At 46.3% G+C, this 18,591-nt stretch overlaps 1 protein-coding gene across 6 annotated transcripts in view; it reads right to left on the bottom strand.

Moving 5' to 3' along the window:
• LOC147142744 (plasma membrane calcium-transporting ATPase 1-like) overlaps positions 1 to 18,591 on the bottom strand; it is a 68,408-nt gene that overhangs the window by 4,023 nt on the left and 45,794 nt on the right. For 5 of the 6 annotated variants that reach the window (XM_086039663.1, XM_086039666.1, XM_086039661.1 and 2 more), the window contains 13 exons: positions 13,821 to 13,994; positions 12,327 to 12,541; positions 11,942 to 12,184; positions 10,477 to 10,718; positions 10,113 to 10,350; positions 8,733 to 8,912; positions 8,559 to 8,646; positions 8,364 to 8,470; positions 7,853 to 8,044; positions 6,688 to 6,901; positions 5,559 to 5,770; positions 4,924 to 5,031; positions 3,698 to 3,880 (listed from right to left, as the gene is read on the bottom strand). In XM_086039663.1, coding sequence (XP_085895789.1) covers positions 3,698 to 3,880; positions 4,924 to 5,031; positions 5,559 to 5,770; positions 6,688 to 6,901; positions 7,853 to 8,044; positions 8,364 to 8,470; positions 8,559 to 8,646; positions 8,733 to 8,912; positions 10,113 to 10,350; positions 10,477 to 10,718; positions 11,942 to 12,184; positions 12,327 to 12,541; positions 13,821 to 13,994 — 2,396 coding nt within the window. Of the gene's footprint in view, positions 1 to 1,233; positions 1,460 to 3,697; positions 3,881 to 4,923; positions 5,032 to 5,558; positions 5,771 to 6,687; positions 6,902 to 7,852; positions 8,045 to 8,363; positions 8,471 to 8,558; positions 8,647 to 8,732; positions 8,913 to 10,112; positions 10,351 to 10,476; positions 10,719 to 11,941; positions 12,185 to 12,326; positions 12,542 to 13,820; positions 13,995 to 18,591 lie in introns of all 6 variants that reach the window. The other variant, XM_086039662.1, reaches the window with a different exon arrangement.

Genomic DNA, 18,591 nt, shown 5'->3' with positions numbered 1-18,591 from the left:
CAAAGCTAACATGCCAACATGTTTTACTAGTTGGCTAACATGTTTCAAACGTGACAAAACATCTGTCAATAACGCGTGCAACCTCACAATCACAACTTGTTCCAACGACTAACAATTCAGAACTTGAACGTGGGAACAACAAAATCCTTCAGCAACAATCCCCCCCCCCCCCCCCCCCCCCCCCAAAAAAAAAATGGCGGGACGATGCTGATGATGCTGGTCACAAGATGAAGGCCAAAGAAAGCAGAAAGCAGCACAACATGCAAACACGCTTCAAGTCATGTGACCAGCAGGCTGTCTGCACGCCTTCAGTATTCTGTCAATGACTTCTAGTCCTCTTGTTTACTTCTACTCTGTGGATTATTTCTACGTCGAGTTACATGAATCATACAAGTCGTACATGTATCAGCGCATGGTGCGGACTTTTTGCACTTTGTGGATTATTTCTCTTTTGCGATCGATTTCTACTGTGCAATGTGGCGTTAATGATCTCCTATCACGTGAATCATATGACGTGTAGATTGTGCTGACCCGTGTGCATACCCGTGCATTTTTTGGGGGACTTGGTGGATTACTTCTTGTCGTTTGCATGATTTCCATCGCGCGAGGCGGCATTAATAACTGGCGAGTGGAGCGAGCGCCGATCACATGAGACGCGCGTGTGACATCGACAGCATGTACAGAATGTATCCATCTATCTACCTCCTGAATTTTTATACTTTCCATGCATTCATTCTCTTTATTTCAACAGTGCAAATGGGTGGTTTTACTGGAGAGAGGAGCAATCGCATTCCTCGTATGACAAGTACACATTTGCGTGACGTCGACGCCTTTTTGGACTTTGTGGATTATTTCTCGTGGTTCTATTGTGACGTTATCACCGTTAGCTGGCAAGGAACGATCGATTACTGTCTTCGTATGACACTTGCACGAATTTGGGCATCGAGCACAGTTTTGGGATTGTGCATTATTTTGAAGACTTTTCTTTTTCCAATTGTGCATAATGTTGATCATCATAAATAACTAAATGCCATTAGATTGCGCGTACATATATGACCGTGGACTTTGTTTTTGCGATAATTTCAAAGTCTCCGATTCCTTCTGTGCAAGACGACCGTTGCCATGACGGCCCGGCCTGACGCGCAGACAACCTGCCGGCGGCGTTCATGCAGTTAAAAAGAGAGGAAAAGAAAGAGTCCGGCTTGGCTTTAGCCCGAGCGTTAGCCGACTCACTGCCTGCAGCGGAGGAGGAAGAGGCGGCGGCGGCGGCGGGGGCGGGGGCGGCGGCCCCCCCGGCCGAGTTGCCGAGAGAGGAGGAGGCGCTAAGGCCTAAGTGAGTGGGACTAGAGAGCGTTTTGGCGCCGGCGGCGTCATTGTGCTGGCTGACCACCGAGGGCTGCCGGCGCAGGGCACCGGGCACCGCCGCCTGGCCCGTCTGGAAGGTGTACACCACGTCCATCTGAAGGAAGCCAAGGAGGGAGGCGAGGGAGGGACGGTTACTGCAGGGACGAGGTTAGAGAAAGCTGGAAGGAGAAAGTTAAACGGCACACGCACGCACGAGCGTGGAGAGATAAGACGCTAATTAGCTGGCAGATTCTTTGTCGCCTCCTTCATCCTTCCCGGGGGGACCAAAATTCCCAAAACACAAAAAAAAAAAAAAAAGCCAGCGCCTCGGCAGGATGAGCCAAGGTGACAGAGCGGCTGCTGCGTCACTTCCTGATGGTTGTGCTTGTTGATGCCAGCGACGACAAACGCAAAAGTCAAATGGGTGCATTGACAAAGCCAGTTTTGGCCACACGCGGGCAAGGCGACGACGAGAAGGAGGCAGCCGCACTTTCACATTCCACCAGGGGCAGGGAGAGCACATTTGACAAAATCTCTCTCCTAACGCTCACCTCCAGCATTTGCCGTTGTTGTTATTGTTGTTGGACTTGTAGCTGTTTTACTTTCTCATGTCATTTATTTTTCATTTCTTTGTGCACTTTTCCTCACTGTGTTCAATATTGTTGCTCATTGGTAGTCTGACAGTGAATGAAGTGCCATGAACGCCGCATTTCAAAGGCGTATATAAAGTGAGTGTTATTCATTATTACCATCATTATTAACAAAGGGACAGTTCATTTGGAGGGCAGGAAAAAACATTCATTGAACTTAATTTACCAATTGTTTAATGAAATAAAATGTAGATTACATGTACCGTATCTATTTATAGAATTGTTCTTACTGAGAAATCAACTAACCAGGAGATGATGCAAAAAAATGGTCAAAATATGCTTGTAAAATACAAAAAAATTATTCACTCATTTAAAAGTTATATGATAATACATTTATATTAAATAATTTATAACTTAACTATAACTTGACAAAATAGAAAAAAGGTGAAATTAGAAATATATATATGTATAAAAATTTAATATGAATAATAACAAAAATCAGATTTTAGTTTTTTTTTTTCTTAAATCGACTCACCAGTTAGTGACAGCTCACTCACCGGCCTTCCCCAAAATAACAAAAATTGCTGTAAAGTGTGTCTTAATGAGGGAAAAACAGCATTCCATAATATTGTATTTTGTGAAAGCAAAAAGGCACACCAACAAAGATGCTATTTAGCATTAGCATTCAGCTAGCAAACTGACAGGCAAAGAAAGCTATGTGGTTGCTTGCAATACTCTTAGTTTCTTGCATTTCTACTACTTTAGAGCTTCTACTGAAATACCAGCCTTCCGTGTTTGAGCGTGTGTGTGTGCGTGCGTGCGTGCGTGCGTGCGGGGTGGGGACTTCTGTTATTATACTGCAGGTGTGTGTGCGTGTGTGTGCGTGCGTGCACGGCGGGGACGTTAGCGCCGAGGCTAATGAAGCCCATAGGGACTGAATGGGACTGCCCGTGGACACAACTTAATGCTCAGTGAGCGTTAATCAATCCTGTAGGAGGGCACACAAATGCACGCACGCACACACCTCCCACGTAGAGACTGAATGAAAATGTCCAAGAAGCTTGTTTGGCTTGAGCGCGGCAGCAGAGTGTGAAATTAAGAGAACATCTGCTCAACAGAAAACTATACGCTGACTTTTCATTTATTTGCAAGCACGCACGCACGCTCACTCAAACATGACTATGTGGATAAAATGCAGACTTTGGAAGTAGCAGCCCCAGGAAACTCAATTTAGGCAAATGTTCCCGAAGTGTGTAATTGGTGTAGCTCTCCAAAGTGCTCCGCTACGTTGTCAATGAGCTTGGAAGTGCATGTCAAGAAGACATCGCAAGGTGAAAAGAAGCGGTGGCTTCTTTTAGTATTCTGAAAAATTACCTTAAGTAACAGGTGGAGGGGTTTGTTATTTATTTATTTTTTTCCAACTACATACTGTGCTCCCCTCACAGGAGCTTGGTCTGGGGCTTCCCTTCCTCCCCCCGCCCCCCGATGTCTTTTTGGCCGCTGTAAAAAGTGACCCGGCGGACTCCTGTTCTCCCCCCCCCCCCCCTTTGGTCACTGTTTTTTCTGTCTCTTGCTCCAGTTGTGTCGGCTCCATTTTATTGCACCCTGCGCTAAAATGACAATCAAACTATTCTGATTCGGATTCAGTAATTCCTCACGTCTATTTGTGGACCTTGAATTTGGAAGCATTTGATCGTCTGAAGCATTGAGAAGAAGGGACAAGTGTTGTCTCGTCCCGATTCTTGAGGTGGCGGCGTTGGTACCTGCGTCTGGATGCGGTTGAGGCCGCGGAACCAGAGGATCTGCCCCCGCCTGAGCTCCATCTCGGCGTGGTCGATCTCGTCGGCGTCGGCCGTCATCTCCTCCTCGTGGATCTCCTCCTTGGTGGTGCCGTGACCCGCCTCCTTCAGGAACTTCAGGTGGTGCGTGGGCACCGACGAGATCAGCTGCGGGACCACAAAAGCGCTCAGTCGCCGACTGCGCCGGCCAGGCAACGCAAAAGCAAAGTCCAAAGCTAAATTGGCATTTCCATTTTCACAAATAAATCAGATCAAAACAAAGTCATTGAACTTGATCACGAAGGCTTCTCAACGTGTGCCCTCGCCCAGCTTGGCTACCAAATTCCGGTTCGTAGCCCATTGTAGCGACGAACAGATGCCAGTAGATGGCGGCGGCGGCGGCGTTGCATCGCTCTGGATTTAAGGTCAGCGCAGCTTTTGAGCAGAAAAATGAGACGAGGAGGCGAATCTCGACTTCCCGCGTCATTTACGAGGGAGAGAAATGCCGAGCCACGCGTCTAAGCTGTCAAATTCTTTTGGAATGAGGTTCCTATCTGAGATATCAATTCTTTTGGAGGTGTTGAATTTCTGGGAGAACCTCGGGTTTAAGGGGGGGGATTCCAAAGTGGCCCTTGGCTTTTGGGGAGCCAGGCGCTTCAGACCTTAATGGGGTCAAAAGTGAGCTTAAACGCTATCGAAACAATGCCTAGGGGGGGATTTAAATTTATCATGACATTCACATATCGTGGGGGTCGTCTGCAACGTGGCCCCCATGATTTGGGGGGTTTGCCATGTATGCTTTTGCGATGGATTGATTTGATTTTTTCAGGTTTCGTTGTCAGACGTGGGCGATATTGACTTAACGCCTCCCACACTTTTGCAGTCAGCATCTTTTGTGCGTTTGTCCTCCGCGTGAACCCAGCAGGCTGCTTGTGCTGCTTTTTGTCGTCTAAAGCGCCGCTGCGGCGCTGCGCCGCGGCTGCCTTGGCACGCCGGCTGCCATGTTTGCGCGTATTCGCCGAGGGACGCGCACGCCGGGTTCATCTGCAGCATCCAGCCTCGGAAACCCTCCTCGGGCGTCGCTTTCATGTGCCGAGCTCATTACCATGGCGATGGTCACGTTGGCAACAGTTTGCCGCCGCCGCCACGAGGTGTGGGTGTGTGTGTGTGTGTGTGTGTGCGTGCGTGCGTGCGTGCGTGCGCGCGCTCACCTGCCCCCACAGCAGCTCGCCCACGCCGATGAAGACGCACCACAGCCATTGGTCGATGGTCAGCGCCGTGCAGGAGAAGGGCTTCCCGCCAAACTGGACGATGATGATCTGAGCGGCACCGCAAGGCGGCAGCAAGTCAAACCGCAAACAAAACAAGCGCAAAGAGCTCCAGTGCCAAAAAGAAGCTGAAAGTCAACACGTGCCGGTGGCGAGAAAGTTGCAAAGATTTGGAGTATTTGCAGGTCTTTGAATCGCAAAATCTGATTTTCCCGAATCAGATCTATTTGTTCAGATTCTCCATATTTTGGTTTTGCAAAAGTGCTCATAATACGCAAGTTACGACCCCTCTTTATGCTCCAACCTTGACGAGGCTGAATTTGTCTTTTCAAGCATGTCCAGACAGGATTTTTTTCATTTTATTTTGCCATATCGTGAAAGACGACCATCGTAATTCTATATTTGTATGTGAAAATCGAGCAGAAATTCCGAAAACGAGTCAACGGCGGCAAAAGGACGGACGCAAAAACAGGTGACGTCAAAGCTCTACTTCTAGTATTGATCCAAGTGCATTTTGTAAACGGTCAAAGCTATAGACCAATCTTTCGGGAGCCTCGAACCGTTTACGCGGAGTTCACCTGCAGGGCAAAGGTTCCGAGGACCACGCTGCAGAAGATGGGGTTGCGGTAGACGCCCTCAAAGACGTTGCGCTCGCCGTGGATCTTGCGGGCGTTGATCTCGTTGAAGAGCTGCATCATGACGAAGACGTTGAAGACGATGGTGTAGTGCTCGGACGGAGGGGAGTGCAGCGGAGCGTTGCGACCGCTGTCCATGTCAAACAGCTTCTCGCCTGGACAAACAAATCTCTTTGTTTGATGTTCACTTGATGACACTCGACTGCAACAGGCAGACTCATTTTGCAAAAACATTTGAAGTGCCGCCGCGCAGCGCTCGTACGGAAAGTTGCCGCTCGAAAGTCAAAACAAAATAACTTGGTTGGGTCACTCGGATTGCAAGGCGCCACTTTACAAGTTTGCTTCCTCCATATAATAATAATCATGATAATAATAAACAATAAATGTGACTTGATTTCTCTGGAAAAAAAATAAGCCTTTTTTGTACGACTGTATTCTTTTAAGATTTCCATTTCCCAAAAATACTTCAACTTTCTTCTGAAAAGATGACTATTTTGATTCTCAAAAAAAACCCTTTGAAATGCATCATTCTTATTTGATAACTACCATCTTATTTTTTAAAACGTTCTTTGAAAAAAATAACTGCTCAAAATAATGACTTAGATCTCTTAATTATGTCTTCATTCTAAGACATTTGTTATTGAAAAAAGACTTTATACTCGTAAACAGATGACTTATTTCCCCTAAAAAATATGCCTTGAAAAAGATTCTCTAAAAATGTTCCTTTTCTTCCACCCAAAATATAATTCTTTTTAAGACTGTTTTTTTAAAATCTTGAAAGAGTCCTACATTTTATTGAAAAAAAAAAAAAGGCCAACTGCAATTTTTTTAATTGGATTACTTTTGAATCAAAATCAAAGTCCTTTTCGCAACCCCCCCACTACTTTAATCTCACAACTACTTTTTTCTCATAAAATACATTTCTCTCAATCTCCCAAGATTACTACTATTTTACTTTTTCTTGGAAAAAAAAAAAAAAAAAAAAAAAAATCCCCAAAAGAATCAGACTATAGTTGGTGTTGTTGATTCTTTGCTAGCCTGTGATCTTTTGGTGCGCCCCGCCCCAACTGACCGGCAAAGAGCAGCGTGAAGATGATGACCAGCTGGTAGACGGCGTGCCCCAGGATGTTCTTCATCATGGTGCGCGAGATGAGCGGCTTGTTGCGTCCGTAGGGCTTGCGCAGGAGCAGCGACTCGGTGGGCGGCTCGGTGGCCAAGGCCAACGACGCCAACGTGTCCATGATCAGGTTGACCCACAGCATCTGCACCGCCTTCAGCGGCGAGTCCTAAACAAAGCGACCGCCAAAAAGCGCCAAATCACACGTCAGACCCTTCAACCAAAGTCTGCGCCCATTTTTCATCTTGGATTCCTTTGCCCGTCTATGGCGTTTTGCATTGTTTTGTGCATTGAGTTGAACGGACTTTATTCTGACAAGGCTAAATACACAAATTTCCTCTCTTGTTTTTTGCACATGTCATTATGTAATCACTAAAAGTGAACTATTGACACAATTTAAAAAAAGAACAAGAATGTCTTGACAGCTGGCAGGAGCGATAACTAGCCCCTCTTAGGCCGCTGCAGCCGGCCGGCGTCGCAAAGTAGGCTAAGATAATGCCTCAAACCATCGGCGTAATCCCAAAATGGAAGCGCGGCGCGGCAACTGGGACTGGGACGGGGACGCCTCGCACCAGACGACGACGCAAACGCTGGACTCGGAAGCAGCCTCTCAAGTCTTTGGAGGAAACGCAAGCAAGTGACGACAGAGACTTTTCTTCTCAGATCACAGTATAATCTGCAATTTTCTTTTTTCAAACAAATAATTCCAACACATTTGGGGATTTTGGCGTGGCTTTATGTTGTAAAATAATAATTGTGTACATGCCAATCAGTGAAATGTTTGTGTGAATTCAATGTGCATTCTCGGATTTATCGCTTAGCACATTGCACTGACGACTGATTAAGCAACTGTTTCACTTGTGGTGATGAATTTAAGTTTAAAACATTTTTTGATTAAAATATTTACATTTTCCGTAGACCTGTACCCTAAAATAAAATATAAATTTAAAATATAGTTGTAATCATTTTCATTGCAGCTTATTTGGAGAAATAATGAAAACAATGATTTAAAAAAACAAAACCAAAAAAATTCTCGGCTCATGGTAAGAAATGTAAGTAACGTAAACATGTTTTTGAACCAGTACGCCGGGCGGGCAAAATGAGCGCGCGCGTGTCCGACCTGCGTGATGCAGGCGCCAGTGAAGGCCACGATGACGGCGACCACGTTGACGGTGAGCTGGAACTGCAGAAACTTGGAGATGCTGTCGTAGACGTTGCGTCCCCACATGACCGCCTTGACGATGCTGGTGAAGTTGTCGTCCGTCAGGATGATGTCCGACGCCTCCTTGGCCACGTCCGTCCCGGCGATGCCCTGGCGGCCGGCCCACACGAGTTCAAGCGGGCCGTGGTAATAATAAAATGCTTGCACCGCTTGCGCCCTAAATATCTGAATCAGGACTCCAGGTACTCCGCGGATCCATATTTAAGAATTATTCATAATAACTTTTGAAGAGAAGTTTGGAAGAGGCAGAATATCATTTCCAGCCCCACGATTTTTAGGCATGAGCTTTCCACCCATGTCCTTCTACAAGGTCGGGAACTCTCAACAGATGCGGCATACATTTGGAACAGGCCTTCACCTAGGTATGAATTTGACATTTTGCAATTGAATGGTTGGAGAGAAGAGTTACCATGGCAAAGCCGACGTCGGCTTTCTTGAGCGCCGGCCCGTCGTTGGTTCCGTCTCCCGTCACGGCCACCACCTGCCGGGTCTCGCCCACCGTGCTGTCAATGATGCCTGAAGAGCGAGAGTTCCTCAACAACAACAACAACAACAACAACAACATGCTAATTAGCATCTATTAGCACGCTAAGGAGACTCCCACCTTTGACCAGTGTGTGTTTGTCCGTTGGCGACGAACGAGCTAGAACTCGCAGTTTGGGCCAAACTTTGTCCAGACGCTCTTGTTCCACCTATGGAAAACACAAAAGGGAATGCTGTCCATTTCCTGTTTTGGACTTGTAATCACACTACGGGTCCATGTCGGGGCTCCGCCCACCTCGCCCTTGTCGTTCCGGATCTGCTGGTTGAACTCTTTGCCCTCCATACACAGGAAGTCCTCGTTGGGCAGCAGGATTCCGCACTTGGTGGCGATGGCCCGCGCCGTGTTGATGTTGTCGCCCGTCACCATGCGGACCGTGATACCGGCGCGCTGGCACTTTGCGATGGCTTCCGGGACCTGACAACCAGTGCATCAGATTGACATCACAGTTAGCGCTGAGATGCTTCTAACGTAGCCCATTCGCGTCATAGTGCAGCATATTTCATGTCCAATATTTAGGTCATACTTAATGTTCTCTTGACCTCTAACCTACTCTACTTTACGTTCTTCCACCGTCCCATTAGGCACATTAAGTTTAATGTGTACATTTCTCGCAAGCAAGACGTCGCAGCTCAGGGGGTTGATCTCATGCAGGGGCGGAGCTATGATTGAGAGACTGCCCACCCATTGAGATTCATGAAAAAAAAATACACTTCATTTTTTGTGAATTATGATGAAATTTGTTTTGTTGTGTTTTTTTATTGTATTGAATATTAAGACTGGCATGATTGTGCTTGTCTAAGGAAGATCTGAACTTCAGATCATTCGGTTTGTCATTTTATTTGAATATACGATGTGTCGGGACAGGAGGATTGTGCTCAGTGAGAGGAATATTCAGGCCCACCCTGATTTTTTTCAGGCCCACCCATTAGCCAGATTCTGGCTCCGCCCCTGACCTCACGTAAATTACTTTCAAAATCAGTCTCTGACATACCATATTTATGTAACTCTAATGTAGCGTATTTGTCTTCAACGTTTGTACACCTCTAATGTACCATATTTACCCCAAACGTAGCTTCAGAGTTCAAGTTTACGCACCCTCCTAATACACCACATTTAACATTCATACACATCCATTATTGAACGTTTAGATACCCCTAATGTGACATAATATACAGCAATGTAGTAAAACGACATCATATTCAATGTTGCATCGACCTCTGTATGTCCAGCTGATGACGTACGATATGATGCACACCTGTGATGTATCTTATCGTCGCCGTCCTGTGAAAAACACGCATCTCCAATTTGTAATTTTTTTCCCTTAACTTTCACGTTAATGCGACGTCTGTAAGGCGGAAACAGCATTCACGTAAAAATCGGGGAGAAAAAAAGTGTTTTTTTGCAGCACCGCCACGATATGCGCATACCTTGAATATACCATATTTACATGTTATAAATTGGAACGTAGGCCTTTTATGTAGCATATTTAGGCACATTATATTGAGCGTTTCTCTAAGTGTAACATGCCATATTGGCATGTGCGATGCTTCCTACGCCATCGGATGCACGTGATATGCGACGGCGCTGCGCTGCGTTGCGTTGCGTTGCGGGCACCTCGGGCCTGACGGGGTCCTCGATGCCGACCACGGCGATGCAGGTGAGCTCGTTGACGATGTCGTTCTCCACGTCCCAGTTGGGCTCGCCGCCCTCGGCCGGGAAGTCGCGGAAGGCCAAGCAGATGGTGCGAAGGCCGTCGCAGGCCATGGGCTCGATCACCTTGCGCACCATCTCGTCGCGATCTTTGGGCTTGAACACGCGCAGGTGACCGTCCGAGCCCAGGATACGAGAGCACCTGAGGGGAGCCGGACCGACACGCTCACGCGCGGGCTACTTACAAAAAAAACCCCACTCTTACGCACACTACTTCATTCGTTTGCGAATGAAAACGTCCTGAAGACACACACACACACACACTCACTTCCTGAGGATGATCTCGGAGGCCCCCTTGCTGTACATGCGGAATCCTCCGGCGGCAGTCCTGATTACGGTGCTCATGGATTTGCGTGAGGAGTTGAAGGTGTACACTTTGTACATCTTCTCCTCGGGGACCTCCTCCCTGATGGGCTGGTAGTCCCGTTTCAGGTCCAGAACCAGACCCAGGAGGGCACACTCCGTCTTGTTGCCCACGTGGCGAGGGAGGCCGCCTTCCTTCTCTGGAGGCTGCAAGGAAAGAAGAAGGAGGAGGAGAAGAAGAAGAATCAGTTTGTGCAGTTTGCAACAAACAAAAAGGAGCACCGGGTGACAACGTAGCAGACGGCTACGTTAGCTTAGCTCGGTCAGTAGCCGCGTACCGGCTTTTCATTTTGTAAAAGCAAAATCTTTGCTTTGGCTCTTGTGTGACGCATGCCGTGCATTTGCCGGCTTCCTTTTGTGATGGCTGACAATAAGGTGCGGCAAGTAAACAGTTAAACTGCTCATGTTAGCTTTGCGATTAGCCAATGACTAAAATACTTGCCAATGATGCTTTTTCTATGAGTCCTGTATTGTGTGTGTGAGTCTTTAAATAGTACTCTACTTTATGATAGGACTCTTGGTTGGACAAATGCAAGCAAAAAAAAACAACTTATTATGCATCTTGCTTGCTACGCTATCTTAGCGTATGGGTCATTTTCATGTAATTTGGTCACTAACGGTAAAGGCATAACCCCCATAATTTCCATTTAAAATTCAGTATTTTACCGATATGAGCATTTGAAATACGTATTGGCATTCCCATCAAAAGGTAACAATTCTTTCTCAGGGAAAAAAAAGGTATTTTCCTAATACCAAATGAAGTTCCATAATTTGCAACATGTTTTCTTAAAATGCTAATGTCATTTGGAGATCTTACAGGACTTTTGTCCTATTGCTTAGCATGGCTTCTCCATGAAAACTAACAAATGCCACCGGAGGTTGTTGCAACACACCAGAGGGATCTGCGAGCTGATGTGGCAGCCATTTTGCCTTCGCACAATAACCGACAGCAAAAGAGATTTCAATTCAAAGTTTGCATTATTTGCTCTGTCGATGCGATCCATCAAAAAGGTCGTTTTTTTTAAAAGAAATCTTGTTTTGATGACACTTGCGTTGGACCGCCATGAAATTGGCGTAGCAATCTCTCGTCTTTACCGTTAACGCCCCAAATTGGAAATCATCACCAACCTTTTGAAACACAGTTGTTGCAGCACACATCTAACGCCAACGGCGCATACAAAAAACAAGCCTCTTAATCGTTCTTCAAGGAATTCTATGAAAAGGAGCCACGCGGCCGGACTTCAATTACAGTTCTTTTGCGAGTGAGGATGTAGACCTCCGACAAACGCTTTAATGAGGGATCGATGGTGTGTGCGAGTCAAAGAAGTGACTTGCTACATTAGCTTAGCATCGGTTTTGGTCCTTCTCACCAGGATCTTGGTGGTGTAGGCCGAGTTGATGGAGATGCTGTTGACCAGGACCTCCAGGGTGTCGGGCTTGATGGCGGCGGGTTCGGGTACGCTCTTGTGATGCGTGTCTCCCACGAAGGCCTGCACCACCGTCATGCGGTTCATGGTCAGGGTGCCCGTCTTGTCCGAGCAGATGGCCGTGGCGTTGCCCATCGTTTCGCAGGCGTCCAAGTGGCGCACCAGGTTGTTGTCTTTCATCATTTTCTACAAGAAGCATGAAAGCATGAAAACTGGGAAAACAAAGTCAGGTTGTTCGGTTCAATACACAATGAACAATTGTCTTCGTTTCACATTCAGTCATTAAGTGTGCGACGTGTAATTGTCTTTCCGCCGAATAATCCTTTACCTTGACGGAGTAGGCGAGCGCGATGGTGACGGCCAGGGGCAGGCCCTCGGGGACGGCCACCACCAGGACGGTGACGCCGATGATGAAGAATTTGACAAAGTACTGGATGTAGATGGGCGTGCACTCGGACGTCCACGAGCGGCCCTGGACGCCGAACGTGTCGATGACGAAGTACAAGATCAGGATGATCACCGTCACCGCCGACATGATCAGGCCTGCGCGCAACGTCCGCCAGTCAATTACGTAGAACAACAACAACAATCATGTCATTATTGACTTCTACTGACTGACTGACCGGCAGAATTCACTTTACCCCAAAATAAAAAAAATAAAACTTGTCAGTTTCAATACAAAGAACATTAGAATCAATTTTCATATTTTTCTAAATACTGTGCATTGCTTTTCTTTTTTCACGATCAGTAAAAAAAACAAACCAGTGCCAAATACACCACAAAAATGCCAATTAAAAAAAGAAAAGAAAATGCATGGCACTATTTTGAAACATACATTTACATTTTAAGAGCTTTGTAATAATAATAAAAACATCGGGAAATTAGTCCGTTTTCTTGTATAGCACATTTCTGGCTGTAATAATACATTTGAAAACAAATCATATATACAATAGTCTTGCTTCTGGAGAAAATAATCAGGTTAAGACTCCAAATTTGAAGTGATTGTAAAGGCGGCTCCATGGATGCTGCTCTTTTGGTTAGCAGCAGTTGATTCAAAACAGACATGAATGTGCGTGCGCTTCTCCGCCCTAAACATTTTCCATCCCAATTTGAATAAGGTCTCCAAATATGTGTCCAATTACGAGGCATAGCACCCCACCCACGTCGGATGTGAAAGTGAATGAAAATTAAGGTCAATTGAAAAAGTGCGTCAATTCCGGGATGAATGGCGGCCACAATCGGGGGGTGGGGGCACATCCAATAAAAGTGAGTGCCTGGTGACCCAGCGTTTGCCTGAACGCTTTGTTGGCTTTTAAAGCAAAGCGCGCGCGCGCGCTCACACACACACACACACACACACAGACTGGAGTCGTCAGCAATTAGGTTAGGCGGCTCAGCATGTTAGCTAACTAGCAGCTTGCTTATAAAAATAACCTTTTTGTTTTATATACAAATACAGAAAGAAGTACATTTTATTAAGAATGTCTCAACTTTTTTTGGGAGGGGGGGTGATATATTAAAAACATGTGAAAGATAAAAAGGAGAAAAGGAGGACACTACATGGTAAAAAACTACATGTAATCAAAAATAGGATTACATTAGTTATCGTTACAGTATATTGCAGTCAAAACTTTATTTTGTAGCTGAAAACGATTCTTTTGTTTTTCTTAACGATATTCAAACTCAATTTGTGAAAAAGTTCATTTCAGGGGGAAAAAAAATTCATGCCGGGTGAGCGTCATGAAAGTGAGCTCAAAATGCGGCCAAGTGTTTTGCGTTCTTTTTTTGGTTTGTTTTTGTTTGTTTTTTGCGAGCGCCTCACCGGCTTTGCCGATCTGCACGGCCAGTCTGGTCAGCTTGCCCTGCAGCACCGACTTCTCCTTCTTGGGCACGATCACCTTCTTGACCGGCTTGGCCTCCTCCTTCTCCTCCGACTCGGCCGCCTCCTCGCTCTTCAGCGGCTGGATTTCCAAGGCGATGCCGTCCTGGGTCTTGGCTGAAAGGGGGTCGAAAATACAAAACAAAAACAAACAAACAAAAAAGGGGTGGAGGAGAGAGGACGTGGATGAACGTGTGAATGATGATGAGGAGGAGGAGGAGGAAAGGGCGTGAGGACGAAGGGCAGAGAGACAGAGAAAAGGTTAGAGAGGGTAAAAAAGATGGGAAAAGTTTGGTTTGTTGTTGTTGCTTTTTTTTTTTTTTTTTTTTGGCAGGGAGGAAGCAGCAGCTTTTAGCACCGGCGTGGTGGCCCCACGTCCTTTTTCATCTTTCAGGGCACAGAGGAGCTTTCATCATGACAACAATCAACAGTTGCGTGTACAGCTTGTATTAGACACACACACACACACACACACGCCCACACACACCAGATTGTGATGAAGCGCAGCCGACGCAATACACACAACAGCGGCTTACAACACAGAGCATTCAACTTCACACGCGACTCCACTTGGTCGTCGTCGTCGTCGTCGCCGGTTCCCCGAGCGAGCTCAATGTACTCGTAGACGTAAATCAATGCTGCTCGCTGAAATGAATTGAAAGGCGCTCAAATCCGCCGCAAAAACGCCACCGTTGTTTCGAATGAAGGAAAATGACAACGTCAACAAGGCAACCGGCTTTGTCGTGAGGAAGTACTCGACGTCTTTCGGGCATGTTCAAGATCAAACTGGGCTCCCTTCCACCCAATTCGTCTCATTGAACTTTGGGTGAAATGCAACCCCCAAATACAGTTCCAAATACCAAATTTGGTGGGCATTTCTATCATGACTCGACCCCCGAAAAAAGTCGCAAGACACCATGCAAAAAAGGCAGAGAAAGTCGGCCATCTTGGTTTGAAGCGGACATTTTACGGTCAGGTGGGCCATTTTTCAATCATCGTCATTTTAATAATCCAGCCCCCAAAGCCAGCTTCGTTTTGCAACGTGAAACCTGGCAGGCATGTTTATCGTGGGTAGACAAACAAAAATGTCTCAGGACACCATGCCAGAAAAGTGCCAAAAGGCGGCCATTTGGGGGTCCAAGCGGACATGCTAGGCTGTTACCGTTTTTCAAGCGCGGCCCTTCAAGCCACTTGGATTACACAACATGAAATTTGGGAGACACATCTACCACGAAAGCCGCCCAAAAAGGGAGCAACGTCGGAAAGGTCACAGGAAGTCTGCCATTTTGCCTCCAATCTGATATTTCAGAGTCCCGCTGTCCATTTTTCTTGGTAGTTTCCAAAGCATCATTCGTCATTCGTGGACGTCATTTCCACGTGGCAGCATGACATTTGCTCGCCGCGGCTATCATACGCAGTCTCCAGAACGCCGTGCCCAAAACACACAGCCAGTCTGATATTTGGGCTCAGAAACTTGTGTGTTGGCCCAGTACCTTTTAGGGGCGTGGCCTAGTGAGCGACATCAGGAGCTGGAGTCGGCTCGGCTGGTTCAAGTTCAGTGTGAGCGTCTGCTCCTTGCGAGCGATGACATTTTCTCTTTGTGCGCTTGTTCCAGTGCAAGAGCAGAACAAAAATCTTTTTTCCACGACTAGTCCCACATTGGGCCGACAATCACTCCTTACTAGTAAGCTCCTGTCTTCCTATTTTTGGGCCAGGCGCAGACGTAGTCTGCCATTTGTAAAGCTGTTTGTCGTTTCAATCAGTCATCAGTAATTGTCATTAGTGTAAAATATCCGTTTCTTCTCATTGTTCGCGTTTGCACAATACGCAGGTTGTAAAAGGGACGTCAAAAAGTTTGTTGGGTTTTTTTCACTGCGCCAAAGCTAAAAATGGTTTAAAAAAAAGGAAAAGAAAAAAAAGGATGGGAGATGGACACAAATGCTCAGCACGGAGGTCAAAGGGTTAATTGGCGTGAGGCTTATGAGGGGTCCTTAAAAAAGTTTTGGCCCTGCGGCACTACAACCCACTAGACAGAGTGCATTTGTCTGACACGAGAGCTGTGCTGGCAGCTCCGAAAGCTGACAGGCAGTCTTGGCCTCATTTGCATAAGCAAAGACCCAAAGAGCTTCTTTGCATCTGGCGGCCGCGTTTCATTGAGCCGTGCAGCGCTCCGCCGCTCGCCCAAAAGCCTCCTCACGCGATCTGACGCTGAACACCTCCTCATTTAAATGCTACAACAGCTCATGGGAAATGATTGCCGACATTTAGCGTGGCTGATTTGGTGCGTCTTTATGTGGCAAAACAAACACGTTTACTTCTCGACTTTCTTTCAATGTGTGCCAGGTCGATTTTAGCAGGGCAAATTTGTTTGTTTGTTTGTTTGTTTTTGAAATTCAGCCCCCAAAGCCCGTTTTACTTGGCATGAAATTTGGTGGGCATGTTTATCATGAGTAGAGCCACAAAAAACGTCTCAATCTGCCCATGGCCACAAGAAGTCAGCCATTTCTGTTCTGAGGCCACATTTTAGGAGTCAAGCCGGCCGTTTTTCTTCATTATTTGAAAAATGTAGCCCTTGAAGCCAGTTGGATTGCGCAACATGAAATTTGGGCGACATGTTGATCATGGACAGAAGTACAAAAAAGTCTCAATGACACAAGAAGTCCGTCATTGGCATTTTAACGCAGCCATTTTTTCAAGGGCCTTCTTGTAATCGCTTTGTTTCGTCGTTGTTATCGTTTGAAAAATTCAGCCCCCGAAGTCTGTTTGATTAAGCAAGCTTTCCATCAAGAAGTGCATCATGAGTAGACCGACAAAAAAGTCTCAAGACATGGAAGTCTGCCAATTTTGTCCTAAGCATCTTGAGGGTGTTTTTGAAGTCAAATTTTTCCTAGGGGAACATTACAAAAAAATCAGCCAGTCCTACTTTGCAAAATGAACTTGCTAGACATGTCCATCATGAGCAGCGCACGCAAAAAAAAAAATAAGATCAAAAAAAATATCTCAAGAAGCCATGCCTGAAAAGACACAGGAGGTGTGAGATTTTGCTTTTAGGGTCACGTTTCCCCATTTTCCAGGTGTTGAAAGATGCTGAACAATTCAGCTCGGAAATTCTGTCGGTTTGCTACCAAAATGGAAAATCTTACACCGATGGATGACACTCAATTGCAAAAATGTTGCGTTTTTGTCATTGCGTGTGGGCGGAGCATGTCGTTCGAGTTTGATGACTTGCCACAAAAGAGAAAACGATTTAAATTCAGGCCCCCAAAGCTAGTTTGTGTGTTTTATTTAAGGTGCGTTCTTATGCTTTGACTTTGATGCGCGGCACTTTGTTTCCACGGTGGTTGCTTCTCAAAATTCAAAGTGCTTTCATCCCTCAGAGGGAAACAATTTAGATGTCAAAACAAACTGTGACGCTTGATTTATGACCCCTGATAAAGCAATCAATGGTTGAATATGAAAAGACAAAAGGATTAATAAGCCCCCATAAAACAACGGCAACCTTTAAACAAAATCGTCAACATCTGACCCTTTTCACCTTTGTCTCTTTTTTGCCTTTTCATCGTTTTACCGAGGGCCATAAAGCAATCGGCGGTCATAAATCAATTTCCCTGGTTTGCACAATTGATGGACAGTTTGTTTTATGGGATCAAAATTTAAAAAGCCAAAACAACGCGCCACCGGATTGACGAAGCTGGAAAGGTTAACTTTTCAAACCAGGAAGCGGCGGAGCTCTCATCCAGCACACGACATGACTAACTGACACCGAGACCCACCGACCAATCACAGCACGACCGCACTACGGGGCGTCTGTGTGTGACCGCGCGTGTGCGTGTGCATGTGCAGTGGTGGTGGTGGGGGTGGGGGGGGGGGAGTCGGACAATCAAAAAGAAAAACGACAGCAAGTCCACAAACAGACGACAAACTGAAAAAGGACCACCCGAAAAACCACAGCGATGCAGAACCACGACAGCTGGGTGGGATGGACGCATGATGGACGCATGATGGACGCATGATGGCAGGAGGAGGAAGAAGGGGAAGACGAGGTGGCAGCGGCACAGGGAAAAGAGGAGGAAGACCACCATGACGACACAACATCAAAGTCCTGAGCTACAACCTGCAAAGAACCAACCAAGAAGAACAAGAAGGAGGAAGACAAGCAGCCCACATCTTGCCAGGGTGCAACTCCCAAACACACTTTTTTTAAACTGCCTTTTTTTTTTTTTAAATACACAATTTTCAACGTTTGAAATGACCAATTGAATCCTGCAGCATTTCGTATTCTGACCAGCAGGGAGCAGCGCAGTTTGACCGTGAGCATCTCGGGCCCTCCACAACAGTGCTCCAAGCGTTTAAGCTAACTCAAAGCTAACAAGGCTAACTGCATCGAAATATGCCAAAGCGTACATAAAAAACGTGGACGCATGTAGACAAGAAAGCACGCTTGATTTGTGATTCCACCAAACACCCAAGTGGCAGCAGCAGATGCTCAAACCACAGGAGATGCACGTGCACGTGTGTGTGTGTGTACCCGCATGTGTGTGTGGGGGTGCGTGGGTGTGTGTGTGTGTGTGCGCCACCTTGCACAGCAAGTCCAACGTGTGCGATCACAGTCAAACGAGTGTGCGTTTCAAAACAAGTTTTGCTTTTTCTGTTTCTGCTTATGGGATTTGCTTGATTTCTCCTGATACCAAACAAGCTTTGATAAAAAAACAAA

This window comes from Filicampus tigris, chromosome 9 (genome assembly GCF_054856515.1).
Source record: "Filicampus tigris isolate MCC_2025a chromosome 9, RoL_Ftig_1.0, whole genome shotgun sequence".
Classification (NCBI taxonomy): Eukaryota; Metazoa; Chordata; class Actinopteri; order Syngnathiformes; family Syngnathidae; genus Filicampus; species Filicampus tigris.
Note: the sequence above shows the minus strand (reverse complement) of the source record. Positions and strands in the feature narration are given on the sequence as shown.